Source organism: Apis laboriosa, unplaced genomic scaffold, assembly GCF_014066325.1.
Source record: "Apis laboriosa isolate Shangri-la unplaced genomic scaffold, ASM1406632v1 scaffold12_cov154, whole genome shotgun sequence".
NCBI lineage: Eukaryota > Metazoa > Arthropoda > Insecta > Hymenoptera > Apidae > Apis > Apis laboriosa.
In genome coordinates this window covers 5,109,197-5,132,546 of record NW_025221207.1, presented here as the reverse complement: position 1 = coordinate 5,132,546, position 23,350 = coordinate 5,109,197, and the positions used below count along the sequence as shown (strand labels likewise).

Below are 23,350 nucleotides of genomic sequence, written 5' to 3'. Positions count from 1 at the left end.
ATAATAAATACATATTGAATTATTAAAAATCTATTTTTTGTCAAAAATGACAATATCTTCCTAAAATAGGCTTTCTTTATTACTTTTTTTTTTTAATTTTGAATTTTTCTATCCGATTTATATCTTCAAAATTATAATCAGAAAATAAATAATAAATTCATGATAAATTAAAATCCATTTCATCATATTTGTCAAATGGAAAATAAAAAACAGTTCTTTCACCTAAAGTAATTAATTTGACGTAATTATATTCGATAAAAAAATAAGTTAACGCATTTAAATACTTTTGAACGATATTGTATCAGAATATTCATGATTTTAAGTTCTATTTCCGCATGTTTGGACGCGTAACAATGTGTTATATCGTTTAACTTGACAGTTCGTTTCACGGTTTGTAAATTCAATGATTTATGGATGCAGAGGCCGCTCACAAGATACCTTCCCATCAAGTCGGAGTCCCTGGACCTGAGACATCATATCGAGACTGCCGGGCACCAGTTACCCCTGATACACGATGTTACGGTTGATACGACCAGTTGCAGTGGTTACCTGTCGAAAATGAGCAAAAAGTTCCATCATTGGAACAAACGATGGTTTGTCTTTGATCGAAAAAGAAAGACACTGTCTTATTACAGCGATAGCACGTCAAGAAAGGCACGCGGAGTGATCTACTTTCAGGTACAATATATAAAATATTGAAATATCACGTTTTTTATAAATAAAAAATTTGTTTAAATATAGAAAAAGCAATGAACATGAAATAACGAATAAATATAATATCAAATTCTTTTCCAAGAAAAAAACAGAAATTTTTGTGATATCTAATATCTTACAATTAATGCTACTTACAATCATTTAGATTAAAGAGTTAAATGGGTTAAATGAAGCTTGTATTCGTAAAAATACATGTAATTAGTGATGAAGGAAAAATAAGAATTAAAATCATTTAAAAATAAATTTAAAAATAAGATAGAAATAATTAATAAAATTATAAATTATATTATATTAGAAATTTAAATAAATTAAAATATCGATCGTATTACGATCAAGAGTATATTAAACATATTTTTGAATAAAATTGGATAAAATTTTGGAATCCTAAGAAATTTATTTTTAAATATTTTTACTATTTTCTTAATTTAATTCCTTTTTTTAATTTTTTACATTTATTATTTAATTTTTTACATACCTCTTTTATTTTTTATAATGTGTGCCAAAAAATTATACATTAAACATAACCTTCAAATTAATTTTGCATAAAATATTCTTTATATATATATATATATATATATACACTGCTGCAATACAACAATTTTATGTTAAATTAAAATTCAAATATTAAGTTTAAAATTTTATACAAATAAACACAACACAAGATACTTTTTTATGTTTAGTCGATTGAAGAAGTTTATGTGGATCACATGAATACCGTACGCTCACCGCAGCCATCACTGACTTTCATCATCAAAACGTCAACTAGACTATATCATTTAATGGCGCCAAGTCCTGAGGCTATGAGAGTTTGGGTGGACGTCGTCTTCACCGGTGCCGAGGGATATCACGAATTTGATCATGGTATCTGATAAGCTGTTCGTTTCTCACGTTTCTGATCGAGATTCGTTTTACTCTCGGGAATCGCATGATGGAGTGATTCTTTACCTGTAGCCTGTAGGTTCAGAAAACGCTTCGTGACTATTTAAAGACAAGATTTGTTACGAAGGGAACCACGACTGCCTATACTTTCGAGCTGGATTTGACTTGTATATTAAATACATAAAAATCTTTCGAATCTTATAAAGGAAATTAATAATCACATTGGTGCTAGATTGCTCATTTTGAGCAGCTAAAAAAAATGAATATTGGAAACAATAGTTAAATAGACGATGATAGTGAGCTTTTTAACTTAAAATTTGATGTCTTAAAATGAATGATGATGATTATTATAAAAAAGAATGAATTGATAAATAATTTATATATATTCAATAATGAAATTTAATTAATAATGATTTATGTAAACTCATTAAAAAATCGATGGTATTAATGATTAATGAATTACATCATAATGAGACATTAATTATTGAAGTGTAGGCTAATCACAACTTGATTTTATTTAAATGAAATAAATAAATTTGATAGAATTTATTGTTAAATTTTGTAGACATCTTTAATCTAGTCTTCCAGCATAGATACTTCAAGAATAATGAATTAGTGATCTAACATTTGAAAAAGAAAGTTTTCAACAATAGTTCAACATATATTCTGATATAAATCAAAAAAATAAAATCCCTAAGAAATTGTAAATATATGTCCCATTTTATATTTACTTTGATATTTTCAATAAATATCTTGATATTGCTTAATACCAAGGATTATATGAAATACAAAATCTATTGTGTTGTTTGTATAAAGGAATTTTTTAAATGATATATTCATACATAGTTTTTCATAACTTTAATATTTACATATTGATCTTTCAATCATAAAAATGATCATAGAATTTTTCATGTTTTTTTTTTATTAAGTAACAAAGTTTTCTTACATACATGTCATATTAATTTTCATTAGCACAATAATAAATATTTAAGTATCCATATCTATTCATAATACACAAATTATAAATATTCCTTAATATACAATTAAATATACAATTGAAAGTAACTTTTTAATGAATAAATAAGTCTGAATATACCATATTGTATAAATTAACATATCTTAATAAATATTAAAAAGAATTTTATAAATATAAAAATTTTGTCAAATTTATAATTTAGAAATATATTCATAATGTTTCATAAAATTATTGATCAACTGCCCTAAACTTTAAATCAAGGAATCTGTAGTTAATGATATATCTATAGTTAATTATAGATCACTGAATATCTCAATTTTAACACATTATGTGTATGTAAATAATTATTTGAACACAAAAAAAATTGTAATTGATTGAAATAGTTTATGGATATTTATAATTTTTCTATTTTGTATATCATTGACTGTTAGAAATATTATTATTATATATTTGATTTGATTATCATTACATATGTCATTAAATAATTTTGCAAAAGGTTATATTATTGCATTAAAATAAATTATAAATTGTATTACGTATAATACGTATTATACGTATAATATTTTTGGTTACATTTATGAAAAAAATTAAAGTGCTCCTTATTAATAAACTATTTACCTTATTAACAAATGAATAAATACCTGAGTATTTTAGAAATAAGTTATCCTGTACAATAGAAGCAAAATACACAGTTATGAATATTTTAATTCTTTTTAATTTCTAAAAAAGTTTCGATTTCTTTAAAAACTAGCTATTAGCATCGATAAAGACAAGGAAAGTAAATAGTGAGACAAGGATAGAAATAGAGTAAAAATACTACAACCAGCGCCATCTTCAGAGCCGCAAATGAAACACAAAAAAAAGGATAGTAAATAATAAGTAAAGGATAGAGATAGAATAAAAATACTGCAATCAGCGCCATCTTCAGAGTGCCGCAAATGAAACACAAAAAGAAAGGATAGAAAATAATAAGTAAAGGATAGAGATAGGTATAAACGTACTTGTGGCGCCATCTCTTGAGTATTAGAAATATTACTTTGAAATGAGGATAAGGTAGAATAAGAATTTAATATCAGCGCCATCTCTAAAAGCAAAAATAGTTTTCTAAAATATTCAAGAGATGGCGCTGATATAAAATTCTTACTCTACTTTATCTTGTTTGTAAAATAATATCTTTAATACTCAATAGATGGCGCCACAAGTACCTTTATATCTATCTCTATCCTTTACTTATTATTTGCTATCCTTTTTTTTTGTGTTTCATTTGCGGCACTCTGAAGATGGCGCTGATTGCAGTATTTTTATTCTATCTCTATCCTTTACTTATTATTTACTATCCTTTTTCTTGTGTTTCATTTGCGGCTCTGAAGATGGCGTTGATTGCATTATTTTTACTCTATCTCTATCCTTCTTTCATTATTTGCTCTCCTTGTTTCTTTCAAAGTAGTGCTGTCATTTCTAAACTCGTTCGTTTTAAATAATGAAGTTTTTATTTTTTAATAAGTAAGTACGTATTTTTTTATTCTAGTCAAAGTTAGGTATCTGAAGTTAGGCTTCTTTTTTCGCATTTTCTTTATCCATATGAAATATAATACTTATTTATAATTATTATAAGTATTATTATAGGTAAAATTAAGGTTAATTTAATTAGATGGATTATTTTAAATAGAAGTATATGTAACTGGTGATTCATAGAAAAATGTTATATGATAAAATATAATTAAATAAATAAGATTATTTATAAGTACTTTTAGAATAATATTAAATATGGATAATATTGCTTATGAAATAAGAATAATAATGCAGATACATAATATTACTATTTCATTCTTTTCTGAATCAATAATATCATATATATTATAAAAATCATAACAGGGATTATATGATCTGTCCTAAATTTAATCATAAATTCTTCTTATAATTTGGTAATTTAATCTATTTATAATATTAATCGTGTGTAAATTGATTTTTAATATAATTGAATGATATAAAGTATAGAAACAGATCGAATAATTCTTTATGCCATTGATAGATGTCACTACTATGAAGAATACGCGGTATAATTAGATTGTTCTCAAATACCAACTTTATAAAAAAATATATATATAAGTTCTATTCATATAAAATTATCATATTTAAATAATAATTCATTTCTATTACTTATCTTCTTTTTCTATCTTTTTTTGAATAACAATATTTGAGAATATCTAATTATATTATAATATTAATAATTATATTAATAATATTTATAGATGAATATTCCTTATTATATACATATAAAAAATAATATAATTAATACATTAAAAACTTTATTGAGCAGAATTAATTTTATTTTATAAAATATTAAAAAAAAATAATTATATTTTATTGTATATCACAAAATTAATGACATTTAATTATATACAATTTTTATTATATACAATAATTGATAATGGAAGATGATTTTTTGATCAACTTTCAATTATCAATGATCGATAAATTATATTTAAGAAATGTAGAAACCGTCTGCTGGTGCTTCACCCTTTTCCTCTGTGAGAAAAGATTTATGTTGTTGGATCCATGATGCGAAAGAAGATACTCTTGTGTATACGTCAGGTGTTCCTACAGCACAAGGTTGTCCAAAGGAAACGATACCGACTTGTACATTATTGACAACGAGAGGACCACCAGAATCACCCTGAAATTTGAAAGAAAAAAAATAATTATAAATCAAAAGCTCGAACCGAAGTTTGAATTATAAATAATCGAATATTCAATAAGAGCTCTATTATATTATATCATCTATAAAGCTAAGTGTTTTTCTAATAATTTTTGAAGCTTTAACTTGACTTCAATTATAAAAATTGAAATAAGAAGAATGAATGGAGTCTCAGAATGAAAAATATATAATTTATGGTATATAATTTAATTTAATATTAATAATAGAAAAACTATATATATATATATATATATATATATATATATATATATATTGTAAAAAAAATATATGTACATAAAACGTAATAATTATACTCACGTGGCAAGCACCTTCTCCGTATTTCGTGAATGTGCAGATATGAGAAGATTGTACTCTCCAGTGAATTTTCTTGCATTCTGATTGTTTCTCGATAAGCAGGTTAATGTATTGCAAATTATTTGGCACATTTCCATTTAGCTGTAATTGGAATATATGTTGAACGATATTTTTATACGAGTTTCATATGATTAAACGATTAAAATAACGAATTAATAATAGAATAATAGAATAGAAATAAAAATGTTAATCCTTACAAAATAAATAACTAATAATCTTTTCACTTACTCTAGTAGTTCCCCAACCGGACAGGATGCAGGATGATCCTTCATAAGTATTGCTACCCGAAGCCAATTTGATCGGTTGGATCAAATTGTTGAATGAGATATCTTGATTCAGACGAATCAAAGCAATGTCGTTAACGAGACTGAGCGAGTTGAAACCGCTATGGGCAACCACTTTCTGCGGCAAGTAAGATACTCCACCTGAGTTGAGTTGATTTGTTCCAGCTTGGACAGTGATACCATTCAAATTACTCAATCTGTAGAACAAATGTGTTTCATTGATTTATCAGCATTTATTAGCATTTATCAGCGAGAGATTCTAATTTTATTCGAGTTAAGTAAAATTCTATTTAAGGATAATAATAAATTTATAATAGAAATTTATTATTCGTTATTATATTGTGTTTCAGTGAAACTTACCCCTCAACACAATGTGCTGCTGTGAGAATGGTACGCGAATCGATGATGGATCCACCGCAAAAATGATTTTTATTCTTCCTCAGAGATACTTGGTAGGGGAACTTACCAACTGGAGCATCTTTTCCACCAACAATTTTACTTTCAGGGAAGCCTATTCCAATAAAATTATAGTATAGTTTCTTAAAATTTCACGTGAACTCCATGCGTAAAATTTTATTTAATCACGTGACAAAGTTTCGAGAAAGTAAAAATCAATCAAGATAAAAATCTCATTTAGTGTCAGTAAAAAACAAATTATTCAAATTTCTAAGAGATTCAATTGCACGAACTTTTATTCACTTTTCATTGATTTTTATTTATATTATTAATTAAACACTATTTGTCAATCGGTTAAATCGGTTAACTTTGATTTATTTAATAAATACAAAGAATTCTACGTATATTTAAAGAAAAGGATACAAGTATATAAAATAGAATACGTGATTTAAATTCAATGCTTACTTACCATATGCAGTGACTGCAAGGCAGAATACAAGTACCACACTTAGAGCATTCATGTTGGTAAAAACCATAATAACAAAAAGTATATTGATTCAGTCGCTTTATACACTCTGAGAGGGTATATCATATCGATAAGGATAAACAAAATTAGATTCTTATCAATGACCGTATATAAACGCAATTAGAGTGAATGACGTTTGAAAAAATTTCAATAACTTTGAGTAATAATGATGATTTGATAAAGACAATCATTATCGTATATGTTTTATCAGTATTATAGATTAATACTCTCTTTTTTCCATTCTTTTTCCTACTATATCAAAAAGGGGAAACAATTAATTTAATAAAACGGATATATAATCGCATATATCGGAATTCGATTGATATTTCTTCAATAGATATTGAGAAAATTTCAATTGATAATATAACGTATCAATCAATTGAATTTCAACCGATATATCTTTAATCTTTTAATTATTGCCTTTTATCAATTGTACGTACATCCTATCAATTGTTTAATTTAGATATTAACAGACACTCGAACAGCACATAAAATAGAAATTTAATTGACGTTACCCTTGATAAAAAAAGAATTCCTGAATATGATTTCTAAATATTTTTTTCGTTTAAATAAATCTCTATATTCGTTTATCAAATCTAATATTCGTCGTTAAAAAAAATTTCTTACTGCATGATACGCAATCATCATCAAAAATTAAATTTCTATTTAAAATCTTATTTATTTGATCTTCGATTCGAGGCTGAGAATCGATTATTCCATTTTTCGTTAATTCTTATTGAAAATCTCTATATTCGTCCAATTCTTCAGGACTAATGACGAATATAGAGTTTCGTTTGTATAAGTAATCATAAAAATGAACGAAAAGTAACAAAAAGTAAAGGAAATGATCATACGAGATACTTTTTACGTTTATTATTTCGTTTTTAAATTAAAAAAAAAAAAATTATTAACTACAATCGTCGATGTTTTCTTATCCAAGGAATGAAAATTGAAAGAAAAACCGAGATTCTCCAATTTTATCTTATAATTCTTTCCAAACTTCTGGAAGATGGTTGTCTTGTTCGTGCGCAACACGCCAAGCAAAAACTTTGTAATGAGCGAAACGAGAGGAGGGACGATGTTTGCAAATCATTAGTACGGCGGGAAGGGCTGAGGGTTGGTACTTTGGGACGAGGGCTAAAAGTCTGCGATGTCTTACAGGTATATATATCTATATATATATATATATATAACGCGTATTATTACGAGAAAGATATTCAAGACGGTTGTTTCGTTGTTTCGTTGAAATTACAATATTGAAGTTAGATATCGTTCTTGATCAATCTCGTATTTTAATTCTGGTTACCGTTTTTATTAATATTAACTCGAGAAGTGGCTTTGAGATAATCTAGATCTAAAAAAATTTTTTTTTACGCAATATGTTTCAGATAATCGAATCGATATTTCAGTATCAAAATTGTAGTGCAAAAAAGTTAATTTCGATGGATAACAAATAAACAAAGTGAATGTTAATATGGAATATCATTCATAATTATTAATAATCTCAAAAATTTGCAAAATTCATAAATAAAATATATGAATCAACAATTTTGATCGTCCTCATCGACTTTGATGAAAAAAATAAAAAAAAAATCATCTACATGATTGCTCATGAGTATGTAATTTAATTTTATTAACGAAATTTTAATAAGAATGACGGTGATGAGTAATTTCGTACCTTGTGTACTCTGCAAATGAACATATCCTAGCTTTCTTGGTAATTCTCTGAGCATTCATCAGGAGGGAGGATTTCGCGTCCCTAAGGATCAGAGAAGGCGATTGCGAATAACAAGAACCCTTCGTCTGCGCCATGAGCCTTGATCCTGTTAACAGGATCATCCGAACGCCGCTGATAGAGCAAAAGTCCGTGAGATAAAACTAAACTCCCTTGGACCTTTCTCTTTGACTGTTGTTTCGAGGTCACTGGATCAATCCAGAGGAAACTTAGTATTTTTCCCCTCTAGGAGATCCTTTTCTTCTCTTACTTAATCGAGATATTGTTTTTATAGAGCGACGCAAAGAAGTTTATTTTCCAAAGATTTGAGAAGGATTTGAAAACATTTGGATAGACTAAATTAATGATGCAATGAAAGAACGTGAATCTGTAATTAAAAATTTATATTTATAAAGTTATATTTATAATTTGTCTTTTATTTTTATTTATTTTTTTTTTTGTTTTCCATTACTTTGAATCTTATCTATTAAAACTCTAAGTACAATATAAATTGTAAGTATATAAATATAATAATATTTTTTTATTTTTTATTTTTTATTCTTCAAGATACAAATAGACAATAATAAAAATCAAAAATAAGGATAATACAATTACAGTAATATTATCTATATTTTATTTATTATTGCCATATTCGATGAATCATTGATATTATCATTGATAATTCTATGCGAAAATAAAGCTTCAAATGGAAAGAATTTTTTCCACATTATTTATTTTCTGCATATAGATTCACCATTTTTTAATTGTACCATTAATTGGTCCTGTCCAATTAAAAACAAACTTTATTTATTTTATTAATATAATTTTATTTTTGTTTCAGGAAACTTGAAGTCGAGTTTCACAAAGTAAACATTTGCTTGGCAAAAACTTTTCACTGTCAAGGGAAAATGATGAAAAGTACACTATCGCGGCAATGGTGCACATCTCTGAATATTCGTAGAAAGGTTTGCAAATCAGATTTCCCGGCGCTAGGCCGATTCGTAATGCTCGGTCACCGTATTTACATATGCATATCATTTGTATCGTATCGCAGGGGAGAAAGCTCTGTGCTGGTAATATCCCAGAGGACTCTCCATATATCCAAATCGCATTACTGCGCTGCCCATTTCGTGCTAAGGTACGTCATGAACGATTTGATATGCGCGCGCTATAACCGAGTTAACGATCCGCCATGACAGATGGTGATCCGAACGATTTCCCTCCCTCCCTCCACTTTCCATCGATGCGCTTCCGGCTTAATCAGGAAGACGTTCTTAATGAAATAATCTCTTTTCGAAACGTGAAACATATTTTTAATTAAATTCAATTGTGTGACATTTTACATCGCAAAGATTTTTTCGAATTCGTAACTTATACATAAAAATCTTAGCGATTTTTCTTAAAATGATTGTAAGATAATTTTTATATTACGTTTTTTTGTTGCAGTGCCCAATAACTTCCTAATTTTTGGAGATATATTAGTTCAAGAATATATATCGTAGCAGAGTATTATTATCCATTTATATTTTTTAAATAACGAAGAAAGAAACCTTCATCATTCTGATCGTAATAATTTTATATACAGATTCTTTCCCAATTAACGATCTTACCTCGCCAAATCCTGGGAAAACTTACCCCCTGTGCCACTACTTTCTCTACGTAAAAAAAAAAAGGTGCAAAACACGGCCGCGAGCATGATGCAGTTAAACGATTTCGAAGATTGCCGGCTCTCGGAGAGTTTCTCTGTTCTCTCCGCCCCCGCTCTCTCTTCCTCGAACTTGCTCGAAACGAAACGAAGGAACGGTCGAAAGAGTTTCTTCGACTTTTTCTCCGATGTCCACTCCCCGCGCCTTATACTTAAAAGCAAACATTTTTACAATCGGGGGGTCAGACTGGTGTAATCACTCGTCGAAAAATTGCCGAACATCCTCTAAAGGAAGAGCGGTCGGTGTCCAGAGATCGATGGGAATCTTGGAGTTGTGGGTGCGACGACCCGTCGTCGTTACACACTGGCCAGCCGCAACGAGTGTTTTCGAGTGGGCGATGGTTATTTTTATGCCTCGTAATTATACATTCTTGTGCCGGTTGCCTCGAACTTTTAGGGTTACATTTAGACCAAATCGGCGGGCCGAGTTTTTCGCGGCCGATCCTCTCCCACGATCCACCAACGAAGGACCGCGGACTCGTACCCCTTTCGCACCGCGGGAGAGAAGTATTGTGCACCTCGACAAAGTGTTGCTCCCCTCCCCCTTCCAACTTTTAACTTTTTGCGCAATTATTACGCAGTAACAATGCCGGAAGAAAGAGAGAGAGAGAGAGAGAGAGGCCAGTATAAATGATCGCTTGAGGTAAAAGGTTAGTGGTCGTATCGAGTAATTTAACGTTTGGGAAAGGATTTCATGGGGGATGATGCTCCATTTTAGGTGTTGGTGCTGGTTCGTTGTACAGTTATTGTTTATTATTCGAGAAATAAGGGAAAGGTGTATAAATTGATAATGTCGAAAAATTTTAAGTTTGGAAAGATGGATCTCTCGAGTGATGATAACTTCGAGTTTTTAATACGTTGCTCGAGATAAATGAAATTCAAGGTGTTTAAATATTTTTTATCGTTTGTTTTAAAAATGGAAAAGATAACGATAATTTGAAATCATCGGAAATTCTCTAAATTTGAAATTTCTTGTTTCACGATTATTATTATTATTATTATTATTATTGTATTGGCTGTCGACGATAACAGCGATAATAATCGTTATCGTGGCCGTGATTTTGAGACGTCGATGATGAAACTTCATCAATAAACAGTCACAGATACTCCAACATACTTACTCGAGAATAACATAATAATTGCTCGCGTATAGAAGCTATGTTTACGTTTGAAGGACCTGCTATTAGTGGAAACACGTATTATCCGTCCAGTTGTTCCCCGTTTATGGTCGCTAAGTGATTTCAACCAGTAGAAATTGACGGCAAATTGAGCATTTATCCAACGCGAAGAAGACGTCAACGCGAGAAAGCTGGCTATGGAAATTTCAAAGATCGTTTTCGAATATATTAAATAATTGTTGTGAGTGTTGCTCGACGAATAACAAACAAATTCGTTCTTCCACCACAAGATCATAAATTATAAAACGATGGTTAGTTTCATTTTATGAATTATTCAGATTAAAACGAGAAGTTTGCACTGTGTGTTTTCTTCTTTCAAACAGTTATTTCCTAAAATTTTCTTGATATTGAAAATTACGTAATTTCACGTATAACGATAGGTGAGTACCTTCCATGAAGTTCTTTTTATTACAAACTTATATTTTCAATAAATTATTTTAACATAATTTGTCATATGTAGGATATCACTTCTTTTCTCAACTTCAAAATCTTTCTGCAATTCAATGTATATATATGATTCGTTAACGATGAAATATAGAAAAGAAAAGAACAAGCTTTATTTAAGATAATTATTTCATAATTATCAAAATACGACGATCATTTTCTGATTGGCTAGTCTACCTAGAAATAATTCTAAAAACCTCGAAGTATCTACGCAATACTCGCATAAAGAGAAGGAGTGTTACGCAACGAGGACACGTACGAGGATCGATCGAAAGGGTAAAGTTGAGACGCAAGTCGAGCACGCTGGCCGACAATCGAATATCGTGATTAATAGATCCAGGCCGATGGATAGATCACGGTACACGAATCCGGGGACCGTGAAATTTACCTGATGAATTGTTCTCACAATTATCATGATCTACGTCGGGTCGGTGGATCCGAGAAACACGAAAGTCTTGGCCGGTCTGCTAATCTTTCTTCGGCGAACCCTTCACTTTGGCCCCCAGCACCCCCTCCTCTCCCTGCTGCAGGGGCGGCCAACTCGCCCACACTCGTGCCCTATAACGATATTACCACTACCACCACTTTCCTGCGCGGCGGCTAGCTGGCAGAAATCTCGGAAATTCTTACGTCGATCGAGAAACTATAATTATCTTTCCGGGCTATGCGGCATGCAGTGAGTAGATACGTAAGAAAAAAACTCGGTCGAAAGGCAACGCCGACGCGTCGTCCATTTTTTTCTCTCCCACGATCGAGCGTGCGTCTGTCGTCCAACTTGGTCACGGAAGGTGGAAACATGGAGGCGAGAAATTGTTCCCCGCCTTTGGCGTGGATACGATGCACGATCAAGAGGTAGAGAAATATTACGTATGCTCGATAGAAAAGAGGGAATAATTTTATAGCTTTGTTTTGGATGGTTTTGGATATTAAGAAAATCCAAACATATTGTTGATACATTTATTGAAACGGAATTTTAATTAATTATTAATAATGATAACTGGAGTGGAGCTTCATTTTCTTCAATATGAACGTCATCGTTTGTATTTTTGTTTCGCTTTATCAAATCAATTACAGCTACCAGCGATCTTTCGATACATTTTAATTAAATAAATCAATGCCACTTGTGATAATGATCTCAGAAAATTTGCTATGTAATCTTAGCTATAATCCACGATATAGAATCTATAGAGATATAAGATCTTGATAACTTGAATAATACGGATAAGATTACGATAATAATAATAATAATAATAATAACAATAATAATAATAATAATAAAAAATTTGAATATTCAATATATTCGAAATTCAATCCATGTTTTATTTTTCGAGATTTTTTTCAACTCTGATTATTTGTTCAAAGATAAAAGGTGGACAAGTACGATAAAAAAAATATTCTGTACAACGAAGTAGTTATTTCTGTGCCAGCTAATTCGCGCCTTTCGTTAATCCATGATAATAATGCGCCACTGATTAGATAAAATCACCATGACCGTGATCACGGCGGTTAAAGTTATTTCCACCTCGGTCCTCCATAAATCACGTCTCGTGAACGTCCAAAATTCTTCTGCAATCTCGCAAACCGTTTCCAGAGGAACCGCGAGATGCATTCCTTCGAAATGGCCCCCTACACCCGAACGTGAAAATTTTATCCCTTGCTAGCACGCTCTAGGCTAGATTATATTTTTATTTCTTGTGCGTGAAGTTTTGGAGAAGAGATTATTGCGAACTGATTCATAGAATTTTACTCTTCGATGTTGAAGAAATTGGAACGTGGAGACAATTGAAATGTGGAGAAATGATTGTAAAGTAAATTACAGCATTTTAAAGAATAATTTAATGTTTGAAGTTTGTACAAATTATATATATATATATTGCTCGAAAGATTTGAGAAAATGGATTTTTAAATTTCAACGATTCGAATATTGATTTATAATAGAAGATAATAATAATAGATAAAATAAAACATTTTTTATTTATCTTGTAAAAGTAAGAAATATATAAATCAAATATTTAACTTTTTATCATCAAGAACTTCTTATTACTCACTTATTGACACAAAAACAAGAAAAATTTAGAAAAGAATATGTCAATTCCGCGTTTCACAACAGCTTATCTATCTTCTTGCACCAATCATATCAATGGATCATATCGTATTTCAAAGATTTTACAATTCTATTCATAAAAAGAATAAAAAAGATTAAAAGCAAATAACATCCTCATCGTCTCTTTCTCACTTATTACAATCTGTATCATTATGACGACTGATTAAGATAAAAAATTAAAAAAAAAATCTATGCTAATTTCACGACGATTTCTTATCTCCATATATTCTCGTTATCATCGTTATAAGAGACGATCGACCAATCGAAGGAATTTCTCGTGTTGTGGACACGATAACGAGGGTTTTCCATGCATAACGAGGATTGATTATTGGCCGACCATGGGAGCGAGCATGCTACTTCATTTAAACTGGAGTGTCACGCGGATACCCGAAATTAGGGTTATAATCCCCCCTGTGCCATCTGATACGCGCCACCCTTACCATCCAACCCCATTCCGCTCGCTATTTACCGATAGTATTTTAACCCTCGATTTGTCGTCAACAGCTTTCGCTAGTCCATTGGGAACCTTAGTTTTTGCCAGCCACGGGAACGACATGTGCCGATTATCGTCGACCATCGCGGCCCACGGAACCCGAGACGTTGAATCTTAGCTCGAGGTGTCGATAATTCGTCTCGAGACACTTCGGCCCTTGGCGTAATTGCCACGTACGCGTATATATAGCCACGAAGTTACGCCTAATGGCCGCTATTTTCGGCCATTTCGATACCGAGAAACACCGAGATCTCGCCAATGATAAATGATAATCGATAAATAAGTTCGCTTTATGCTTCCTGGTGGCGATGAGACTGTAAATCTTGTAAGAATCACGAGGATCTTCTTCCCTTCTCGAAAGATAAGAGTTCGAACGAACGTGAAGAATCGTTCCTCGTTTTGGTATCGCGAGATATATTTATTTTCGAAAATGATACAGTTTGCAAGAAATGGAACATGGAGTGGAACAGGAAATATTAATAATTTCGAAAAGATATTGAAAGATATCTTTACGTTTCTTTTCTTCTTCTTCATTTTCTGCTACTGTTTCGTGTAAAAACTGTTTCACGTTTTATTCGTTCACGATATTTTTACCTTGTCGAGAAATTTAAACTTGCTTTAAAATGTCGCTTCATAATCTTACGTGCAAATAAAACTACGGGGAAATTACGTATATACTCGCATTTTAAGATAAATTAAACGAAGTGGCGCGAGCATGAGTCAGAGTTATTCACACTGTCCCGATAACGGATACTCTTTCACTGTAATTTGGTCGCTTACTTATATTAGAACGTTTTGAATATTCTAAAACTTTAAGGCGAAACTGTAAATTTATACAATTTTACCAAATTTTATACATTCCATCCACATATATATATATATTTCTTCCACCGGCAAAGCAAGATCTTTCGAGTTCCTCCGCGATTTCGCGACGCAGCCTCGCGAATGTATATATATATATATGGCAAGAATATACATGCCAGGTACATACAGGTGAAATATTCGAAAGGAACGATTCGAAACGACGAACGAGAAGGAGAACAAAGAGAACGTCACGGTTGATATGACCCTAAGCGGGTATCGATCGCCGTTCTTTCTGCCGTAGTGGGCGCAACCAGCCAGGATATTTTGATAATTCCCTTTTTTGAGCGCGATACTCCGCAGCGTGTAATGCGGAAGAGATCAAAGGCGTCAGTAGCACCTGTCCTCTAACCCCCGTCTTGTCATCCAGCAGAATTACGCCAGGAGGCTGGGGGGATCCCAACGGATTCACTCTTTTCTCTCCCCCGCGTTTCTCCTCCTTCCTCCTCCCCCTACCTTCCACTCTATCTCGCTCCCAATTCTCTCCTCTCACACTGGAAATTTTCCTTTCTTTCCCCGTATTTCTATTATCTCTCCCATTTACTTTTACTCGTTCCTTCTCCCAACAGATTGTCCGTTTCCGTATGTATGCACGAAACGGTTTGATCAACCTTTCTAAACGAGAGAGAGAAATAATCTTCGTTCGGCTTGCTTCGGATCCCTAGGCTGGATTAAACTGCAATTATCTTTATTGCGTGACCCGGAGCTACTACCTGTGCTGGTCGAACACTTCTGCGGTTCCTCCATTTACAGATGAGGGTCGGTTGCTCGTCATCGAGTTTTACTCGTTTACACACACGTTTGGTTGGTCGGGAGATTGATGGAAAAAAAAAAAAAACTACGTTCCATCGGAGAAAGTGGAAGGTAAATTCGAAGATGGATGCGAGATTAGAAAGCGAGCTTAGTAGAGAAAATTATACACGTCCAAAGGAGGATTAATAATTATTCGGGATATGAATGAATGATGTTTGTTTCTGACCCTGGTGACGGAAAATAGAGCTTTCGCAAGGTGAATGAAATTTTGACAATTTCTCAAGCATGATTTCTGGATTAATTTTCTTTTCGAAGAACTGCAACGAGCGTTCACTTTCGTCCATTGTGAATCGATGTGACTAAAACTATCAGATTTTTCCTTGGAAATTTTATTTGCAAAATAATGATTCAAATATTTGAAGAGCTTGTAAATAACGAGAGATAAATATCGGTAAAGTAAAGAAGACAGAAAGTTTCAATTTGTCGAACGTTAACTCAATCGAAAAATATCTTCATTAATAAATTCAAGTTTCATTATCTCTCCGTAGATCGATAATACTTGGCTGCTAATAAGTTGAGACGTACCATACCATACACATCATTCACGTGGAAATTGCGAAAGGGGGTACAATTCAATTTCACCAAGACCAAGATCTTACCTCTCTCTGCTCCATCAACGAGACAACAGACACTGGAGATTCGGCGTACGTCTTGTCTGCTAACATTTGCACAGAGCATCGACAAAGACGTCGGGGACGATTCACTGTGCCACCACTCGATGCACCGACGAGTTCAAATAACTTGAGCGAGCATAAGTCATCCGTAAGGCCCGAGGCCCCGTGGCTACCCTAGAATTATCGCTAAACGTTATTGCTTAGCCTCCATAGATCTTGCGTATAAAATGCTAGGTTATCCTTACCGTTTATGTGTGGTTAGAAGCGAGGGTGGATCTATGCCGGGCCGGGTTCGAGGCTAGAATTTCGTCGAATCGCTTCGCCCAAAGCCTCCTCGCGGATTTAGACGATCATGGCTCTGAAACCTTTTCGTTCTGCTATTTTTCGAGCTTGTTCTATTTAATTAGAATCGGTTACGGTTCGTCATCATATGGCATTAGGCCTAGGATTTTATTGATTTTAAAAAGAGCTTGTAAAAAGTGGGGAAGTGTTTCTTAAAATTTGTATTTATAATCTTAGTTTCTTATTTATATAATATATTAATGAAATTGTTAGAAATAATGATGGGAAAATTGTAGAGAAGGGATAGATAATATAAGTAGAAAATAAGGCAAGATTGAAAACGTATTATTCTGCGAAATAGTTATAACTTTGTTCGATCCTTGTGGAAGATTTAATTTTTTGTATCTATTTTATTCAAATCTAGTATATGCATCATGGTTATTATTTATTGATTTTAACGAGCTTGTAAAAAAGCTTGGGAAGGGTTGTTCAAAATTTATATTTTTGGTGCAGTATTCCAAAGCTAAAAGTAATATTTATTTTGCCATTTATATATTACCAATACGTATCGTTTTGTAAAATTTCAAATATTTAGATAAAAAATTCGATTCTATCCCCATGGATATAATTTATAGTTCTAGATGTTTCAACTTCATTATCGAACTTGTTTTATTAATTTTGTGGATAATTGTGGAGGAAAATTGAAACTTTTATTTTCGATATTGGTGTTATTCCATTTTCCAGATTTGTCAATAACATTTCATTCAATCATTTTACATTTAACATAATAATACGTTTCAAAATCATCGTGTTAGGCTACAGTTTCGTTGATTTTAACCAGTTTCTGAATCGTACAAGTATAATAATCGTTTATAATTCGAGTCTCCTATTTTAATATTCCGTTTCCCCGTTTTATCAATAATATTTATCTCGTCACTTTTTATTTTTTTTTAATTTTATTTTGCGCCCATATCATAGCCTCATGAAAAATTCCATCCCCCTCGTTTCACGAAAGATCTCCGGCCTCCAAATTCGTAACAGTGACGAGCAATTAATGTCCTTAAACGCGTTAAACGATCGTGTCATCATTATCTGGCTATGCTGCCGGTTCTTCTCGTTCCGTGGTAAATGATATAAAGCACGGGAACGCTTTGGATCCTGCCGCGAGACATTAACTCGTTTTTCGCCTTTTTTTTTTCCTCCCCCGGAAGCACGTAAAGGGACGATAGAAATTCACAGAAATGGACGAAGAGAGCATAGAAGCGGAGAAATAGACGAGAGAGAAAGAGAGAGAGAGAGAGAGAGGAAGGGAACATATACCAAACGAAACAGGTCGCTTTGTTGTTAAACGACAGGAGTTGGAGGGTATAATTCACCGTTGTAACAGACTTTGAGCACCGTTACGTACAAAGATCAAAGCCAGCTAAACCGTCCGAACTCCGTGCCAGCCAGAACCATGATATTTTGACGTATTTAACGTTCGTTTCTTGTTAAATGTTGCGTTGATATTAACCGTGGCCGGACGCGCGTTAACAATTCGACTATTCTCTATCACGGTCTGGTAATGATACCGTTTGTAACCGGATCGTTCGTATCGATCTATGACAAAAGTTCATTGATTTACTTTTTTACACGAGGTAATAACAACGAAAGATCTTTAACAAGAGTATATTTGTCGTCGAGATTAATTTTTGAAGATTGCAGCTTCTTTTTTTTCTCTTTTAACGCGATAACGAATTTATCAATAATCGAATAATAATTTCTTTCTTAGAGTGTTTTATATGTATGTAAATATGTGATTAGATACGTGTAGATTAGATTATTTCTATATTTTCAGGTATTTTCTCTTGTTTTAATTCATTCATTATATTTCTTTGAATATTATAAAATTAAGAACTTAAGGTTTATAAATAATATATCATGTAGGTTTCTCGTTGAGATATTGTCGATATTCGCGTTTGTCCAAAATTATAGTATTAATCAATTACGTTCTAATATCGTCCCAATAATCTACCCACAGTGGTAAGATAGAAAGGGGTTTCTCATGGGATATATGAACGCTGTAACCGAGGAAGACATTCTGAGTGATTGTGGTTGCGGCGATCTTGACATCTTCTGGAAATCCTCGCCTCTCCTCATCTACATTTGTTTAAGAACAGATTTATTTTTACGTATCCCATTGACTGGAAAATTTGGCTTCTAATTCTTCAATCTAGTTAGAAATAGTAACTCGATGAATCGTAATTAAAACTTTTTAATAATTTTCGAGAATTCTTACGTATATATCAAAGTATAATTATTTTATATGGTTTCATGAATGTTGCAGATTTTGCAACATAAAAATAAAAATCAAATTCACAAAAAAAGATTCAATCTCTTAAACACTTTATATCTGACATTTATTAAACGATTCTTTGTGTATCAAAAAATTCGAAAAGAATTTAAACAAACAAAATAACTCTAATAATTTCAACCATACTTGTCCAATTAAAAAGCTTTTAAAACTATATACCTTTTCCAATTTTATTAAATAATAAAATTTCTTAATATCCTCGAAACATTTGGACGAGTTTCACAAAAATAATTAACAGCTGTACATCGAGATCGAGCTTTGATCCGCTTTTACACCATTGTCTCGAGTTATGAAATAAAGTTATGAAAATTCATATTTCGCAAGGAGATTACCGCGCATAGATTTGCTTTGTGGCGCATTGAACTGTATGATTATCGAAGTTCGGAGGCTACAGTGGCCCAGACATTTCGTGGGCACCATTCACTTGATCAGACAAAGCTACACAGTTGTTCATAAACGTGAAAATTTTGTACTCAAAGATTATCACAATTATATCTATATTGTTTCATCTGAACTATCTGAAATCCTAGAATCGAGTTAATTGTTTCTCATGAACTTGAGGATTGTTTCAGACGATTAATTGATTTTTCATAAAAATCGCGCACACAACAATTCAATAATTTCGAATTTAATTTAAAAGTATCCTTTTAATTCAGCTAGAACTTTAAATGTCCTTCCGTGAAGAGATTTGCAAATTCAATTTGCAAATTTTCGTCGTTTGACAGGCGAAAATTGGTCAACGCGTAGTTCACGTTTTTAGAATTTCATGGTCGAAAATTGTTGAGAAAATTATTAAGAATTTCGATATCGGATATTCTCGAATTCGAAGGGAGGGATGGCACGCGCGAATGCCGTGATTTGCGATTTACTTACTACAACGAGAAGGAAAATGTAAAATCAGGATTTTCGACAGATGGCCGGGATCTCAGACCTCGGGCCGTGAATACGCGGATAGCGAAGGGAACGGCAGACCTCACGATTTTACGCCCCCGGGCGGACCGCCGATGGAAAAGTTGCGCTCTGAGTGCTTGGTCTTTTTTGCTCTGAGACATTCGTGCCAGCTCGAAATTTTCGAAACATTTCCATCGACGACGTTTTGTCCATCGTGTCTCGTTTCACAGCGCGCGCTTGTTAACGGAACATCCTAAACGAAATCGATCGTTTTTACGTATACGACGCTTACGCTCCCATTGTATTAACGTTCCATGTAAAAGATGGATCGACATTTTTCTAGAAAATTTTCCCACGGATGATTTGTTAATTCTATTGGTGTTGAAATGGATAATTTTTAATAACAGGACGGTCTTTTGTCTCTGAGCGTCTCACGGATTATCTTAAAACGTGTGAAAATTTGTGATAAACGTATCGTTACGAAATTAAAGGGTTGAAATTAGATTATCTTTTTTACATTTATTTTCAAGGGAAAAAAAATAATCAATTATAAAATGAAATGACTTCTGTCTTGTTAAATAATTTAGATATTTTTTAAGTATATTATATATCAAGAAAGAATCGAAATTTCAATTGCGATAACACTATCGAATTTCCAGTCATTAGATAGGATTGGCCACAGATTTTCGTTGAATTAATCGTGGCGTAAAGGGATTCGTCAATTACCGGGAAAATTTTACAGATCTCAGCCAGGGCGAGTACAAAAGACGGGGATTCGCCCTCTTCGTATTTATCTGAAATTATTAAAAGAAAAGCATTTTCCTTACGTTCCCGCAGTTTAAAACTTCTTCTTTTCAAACCCCTCACGCCCCATCCCCCTCGTGCTCGCGAACGAAATAAAAAGCTAGGAATCCGTCGAGAAGGAGATACTGGTTATCACAAGCTTTTAAAGAAGAATTTTTCGCGATTCAAACGACCTGTGGAACGATGTTTTTATACTTTTAATTGCTAGAAATCGGATCTACAGTGTGCAATTTATAACGGAGAATTTATAAATCTCTCTTTAAAAATAAATTTCAACGATTTGTCGATGAGATCCAACAATCATAAAAGATTCGAAGATCGTGAAGAATAATTAAAGAATTCGTATCGAAAACAATCTTTTAATCATCGAATCTACTTGTAATTTTACAATTTATTGAAATTGTATTGAATATATTTCCAATGAAATGTAATGTACAGCATATTCTACGATAGATTAATAGAATATTTATCGAAATGAAATTTTTACAAGAAAATTGACAAGGGTTGTTTTCTTTTTTTTTTTTTTGTTTGATATGCCTTATCAAGCTTCAAACATTATTAATCACGGTGGAAAGTGAATTATTAGGAGCGCTTTTAATTATTATAATCCATTACAACGCAGTTCCAGCATTATAAGTATTCCTGTCCCGCTGCACCCTAGTAAATCGTGACGTGTGGTTGCGCGAAACTGGTTCAAAATAGAGTCGATAATACATGTCCAACCGGATACCAGATACTCCTCGTCGGATTTATACGCGCCTTACGTTACGTATTTTTGCATGAAACACGCTAACCGAATATTATCGAAGAAATCGAGACTATAAACAATGAAACGTCGTGAATTATCAATTTTAATGAAACGTTTTCAAAATTGATCGCAATTTCTATTTCTGGTAGCACTGTTATTACTTTGTTAGATGCAAATTGTTTCCAGTTATTTGAGTGAGATAACGTTTGATTTATATTTTACTCTTCTTCTTTCCCGGATTTCGCTTCGTATCGATATATCGAAATCTCAAACGATTTACAATATTCGAAGACGCTTTATGATAAAAATTGGAGTGAATCATAGAGAAGAAGGGGGAGGAGGGAGGGGGGTGGGCGTCACAAATCACAGGCGAAATTAGCGTGACGGGAAGATGCGTGTGGCGAATGAAATCGTGCATTTCAATTGCAATCGAATGTAACCGCTACATTGATATTATAGGCGTATCGCCTTGGGCTGTGTAGAAAACTAAATTCATGGTTTTGGGCGGGAATCGAGTAAGAAGCGGAAAGTACCGCAACGCCATCGGCTATTCGCGCTTTATAATATCAGAGGAATCGTTAAACTAATACAGATTCGACATGCTATTCATCATAAATATTTCTCTGAATTATTAACCATTTCTCTTTATCATCCTTGTCCTCTGTTAATCGGAACATTTTTCTAATTTACACCACTATCTTCTCTCACGTTTCATCATTTCGTACAATCATTTCTCGTATGAAGAATCACATAAATTCCAAAGGGGGTTAATTTTTTTACACGACACATCGTTACGTTAAAGCGTTCCATAAAAAAGAAAAAACAGGAAGCAAGAAGACGATATTTTTTTTGCAAAGTTTAAAATCTTTATAAAATATACTGTACGCATTATAAAAGTTAAACGAACTTTCTAATTTAGAAATAATTTATCGAAACGAAGGATTATTCTTATATGGAAAACTGATATTATTTATACGGAATAATCTGCTTGATAACGAGCTTTAATCTTTCATTAATGAGACACCTAGGCTTAACTAGCGATTCCCTTTCTCTTGAATGAGTAAGCGCTGCCAGAGAATCGCTTGTCCTTAACTGCGTAACACGCCGGTAGCCCTGTTCTAACTATACAAGATGCACGTAGAACGAACGAGAGGCATAAACAATGCAAGTATCTAGCGGCGAAGGGGTTTGAGCACTTGGCACGTAGGGCTCCCTGCAAGCCAACGTCCAATTACCAGCTGGGCGCGTATCTTCATGGGGGGTCCTACACGCAATTGTTGTATTTCGCCATTGTTCCGCAGCGTGATTGAGCCCATTGTTTTTCCTTCTTGTAATTATCAGGAAAAAAAGAAGACTCGAAAGGATCGTGGCGTGGAAGTTCGAGTGGCACGAACCACAGATCGAAAATTCGAGGGGGCAAGGTACATCGAGATGTGTAATTCGAGTATAATTGTTGTCATCTTTCCAAATTATCGTCTTAAGATTATTCATGATATGA

The 23,350-nt window shown here is 32.6% G+C and overlaps 3 protein-coding genes across 12 annotated transcripts in view; 2 read left to right on the top strand and 1 right to left on the bottom strand.

The window, feature by feature from the left end:
• The window catches only part of LOC122720534 (pleckstrin homology-like domain family B member 1), a 69,696-nt gene extending 67,558 nt beyond the window's left edge, over window positions 1-2,138 (top strand). For all 4 annotated transcript variants that reach the window (XM_043947300.1, XM_043947301.1, XM_043947302.1 and 1 more), the window contains 2 exons: window positions 421-678; window positions 1,395-2,138. In XM_043947300.1, coding sequence (XP_043803235.1) covers window positions 421-678; window positions 1,395-1,583 — 447 coding nt within the window. In that variant the 3' untranslated portion in view covers window positions 1,584-2,138. The remainder of the gene's footprint in view (window positions 1-420; window positions 679-1,394) is intronic.
• A 2,822-nt stretch (window positions 2,139-4,960) lies between these two features.
• Window positions 4,961-6,927, bottom strand: LOC122720395 (chymotrypsin-1-like). The gene is made up of 5 exons (XM_043947096.1): window positions 6,792-6,927; window positions 6,287-6,437; window positions 5,871-6,123; window positions 5,586-5,723; window positions 4,961-5,246 (listed from the first exon to the last, which is right to left on the bottom strand). The coding sequence occupies exons 1-5, from the start codon at window positions 6,856-6,858 to the stop codon at window positions 5,055-5,057; spliced, it is 801 nt and encodes a 266-aa protein (XP_043803031.1). The 5' UTR covers window positions 6,859-6,927; the 3' UTR covers window positions 4,961-5,054.
• Window positions 6,928-7,088: 161 nt separating this feature from the next.
• LOC122720392 (transcription factor AP-2-epsilon) overlaps window positions 7,089-23,350 on the top strand; it is a 236,919-nt gene continuing 220,657 nt past the window's right edge. The window contains exons 1-6 of one of the 7 annotated variants that reach the window (XR_006347760.1): window positions 7,089-8,009; window positions 8,237-8,952; window positions 9,404-9,527; window positions 9,617-9,700; window positions 10,009-11,825; window positions 11,906-13,788. The gene's annotated coding sequence lies outside the window, so the exon portion shown is untranslated. Of the gene's footprint in view, window positions 8,010-8,236; window positions 8,953-9,403; window positions 9,528-9,616; window positions 9,701-10,008; window positions 11,826-11,905; window positions 13,789-23,350 lie in introns of those variants that run through there. The other 6 variants (XM_043947082.1, XM_043947081.1, XR_006347761.1 and 3 more) reach the window with 6 other exon arrangements.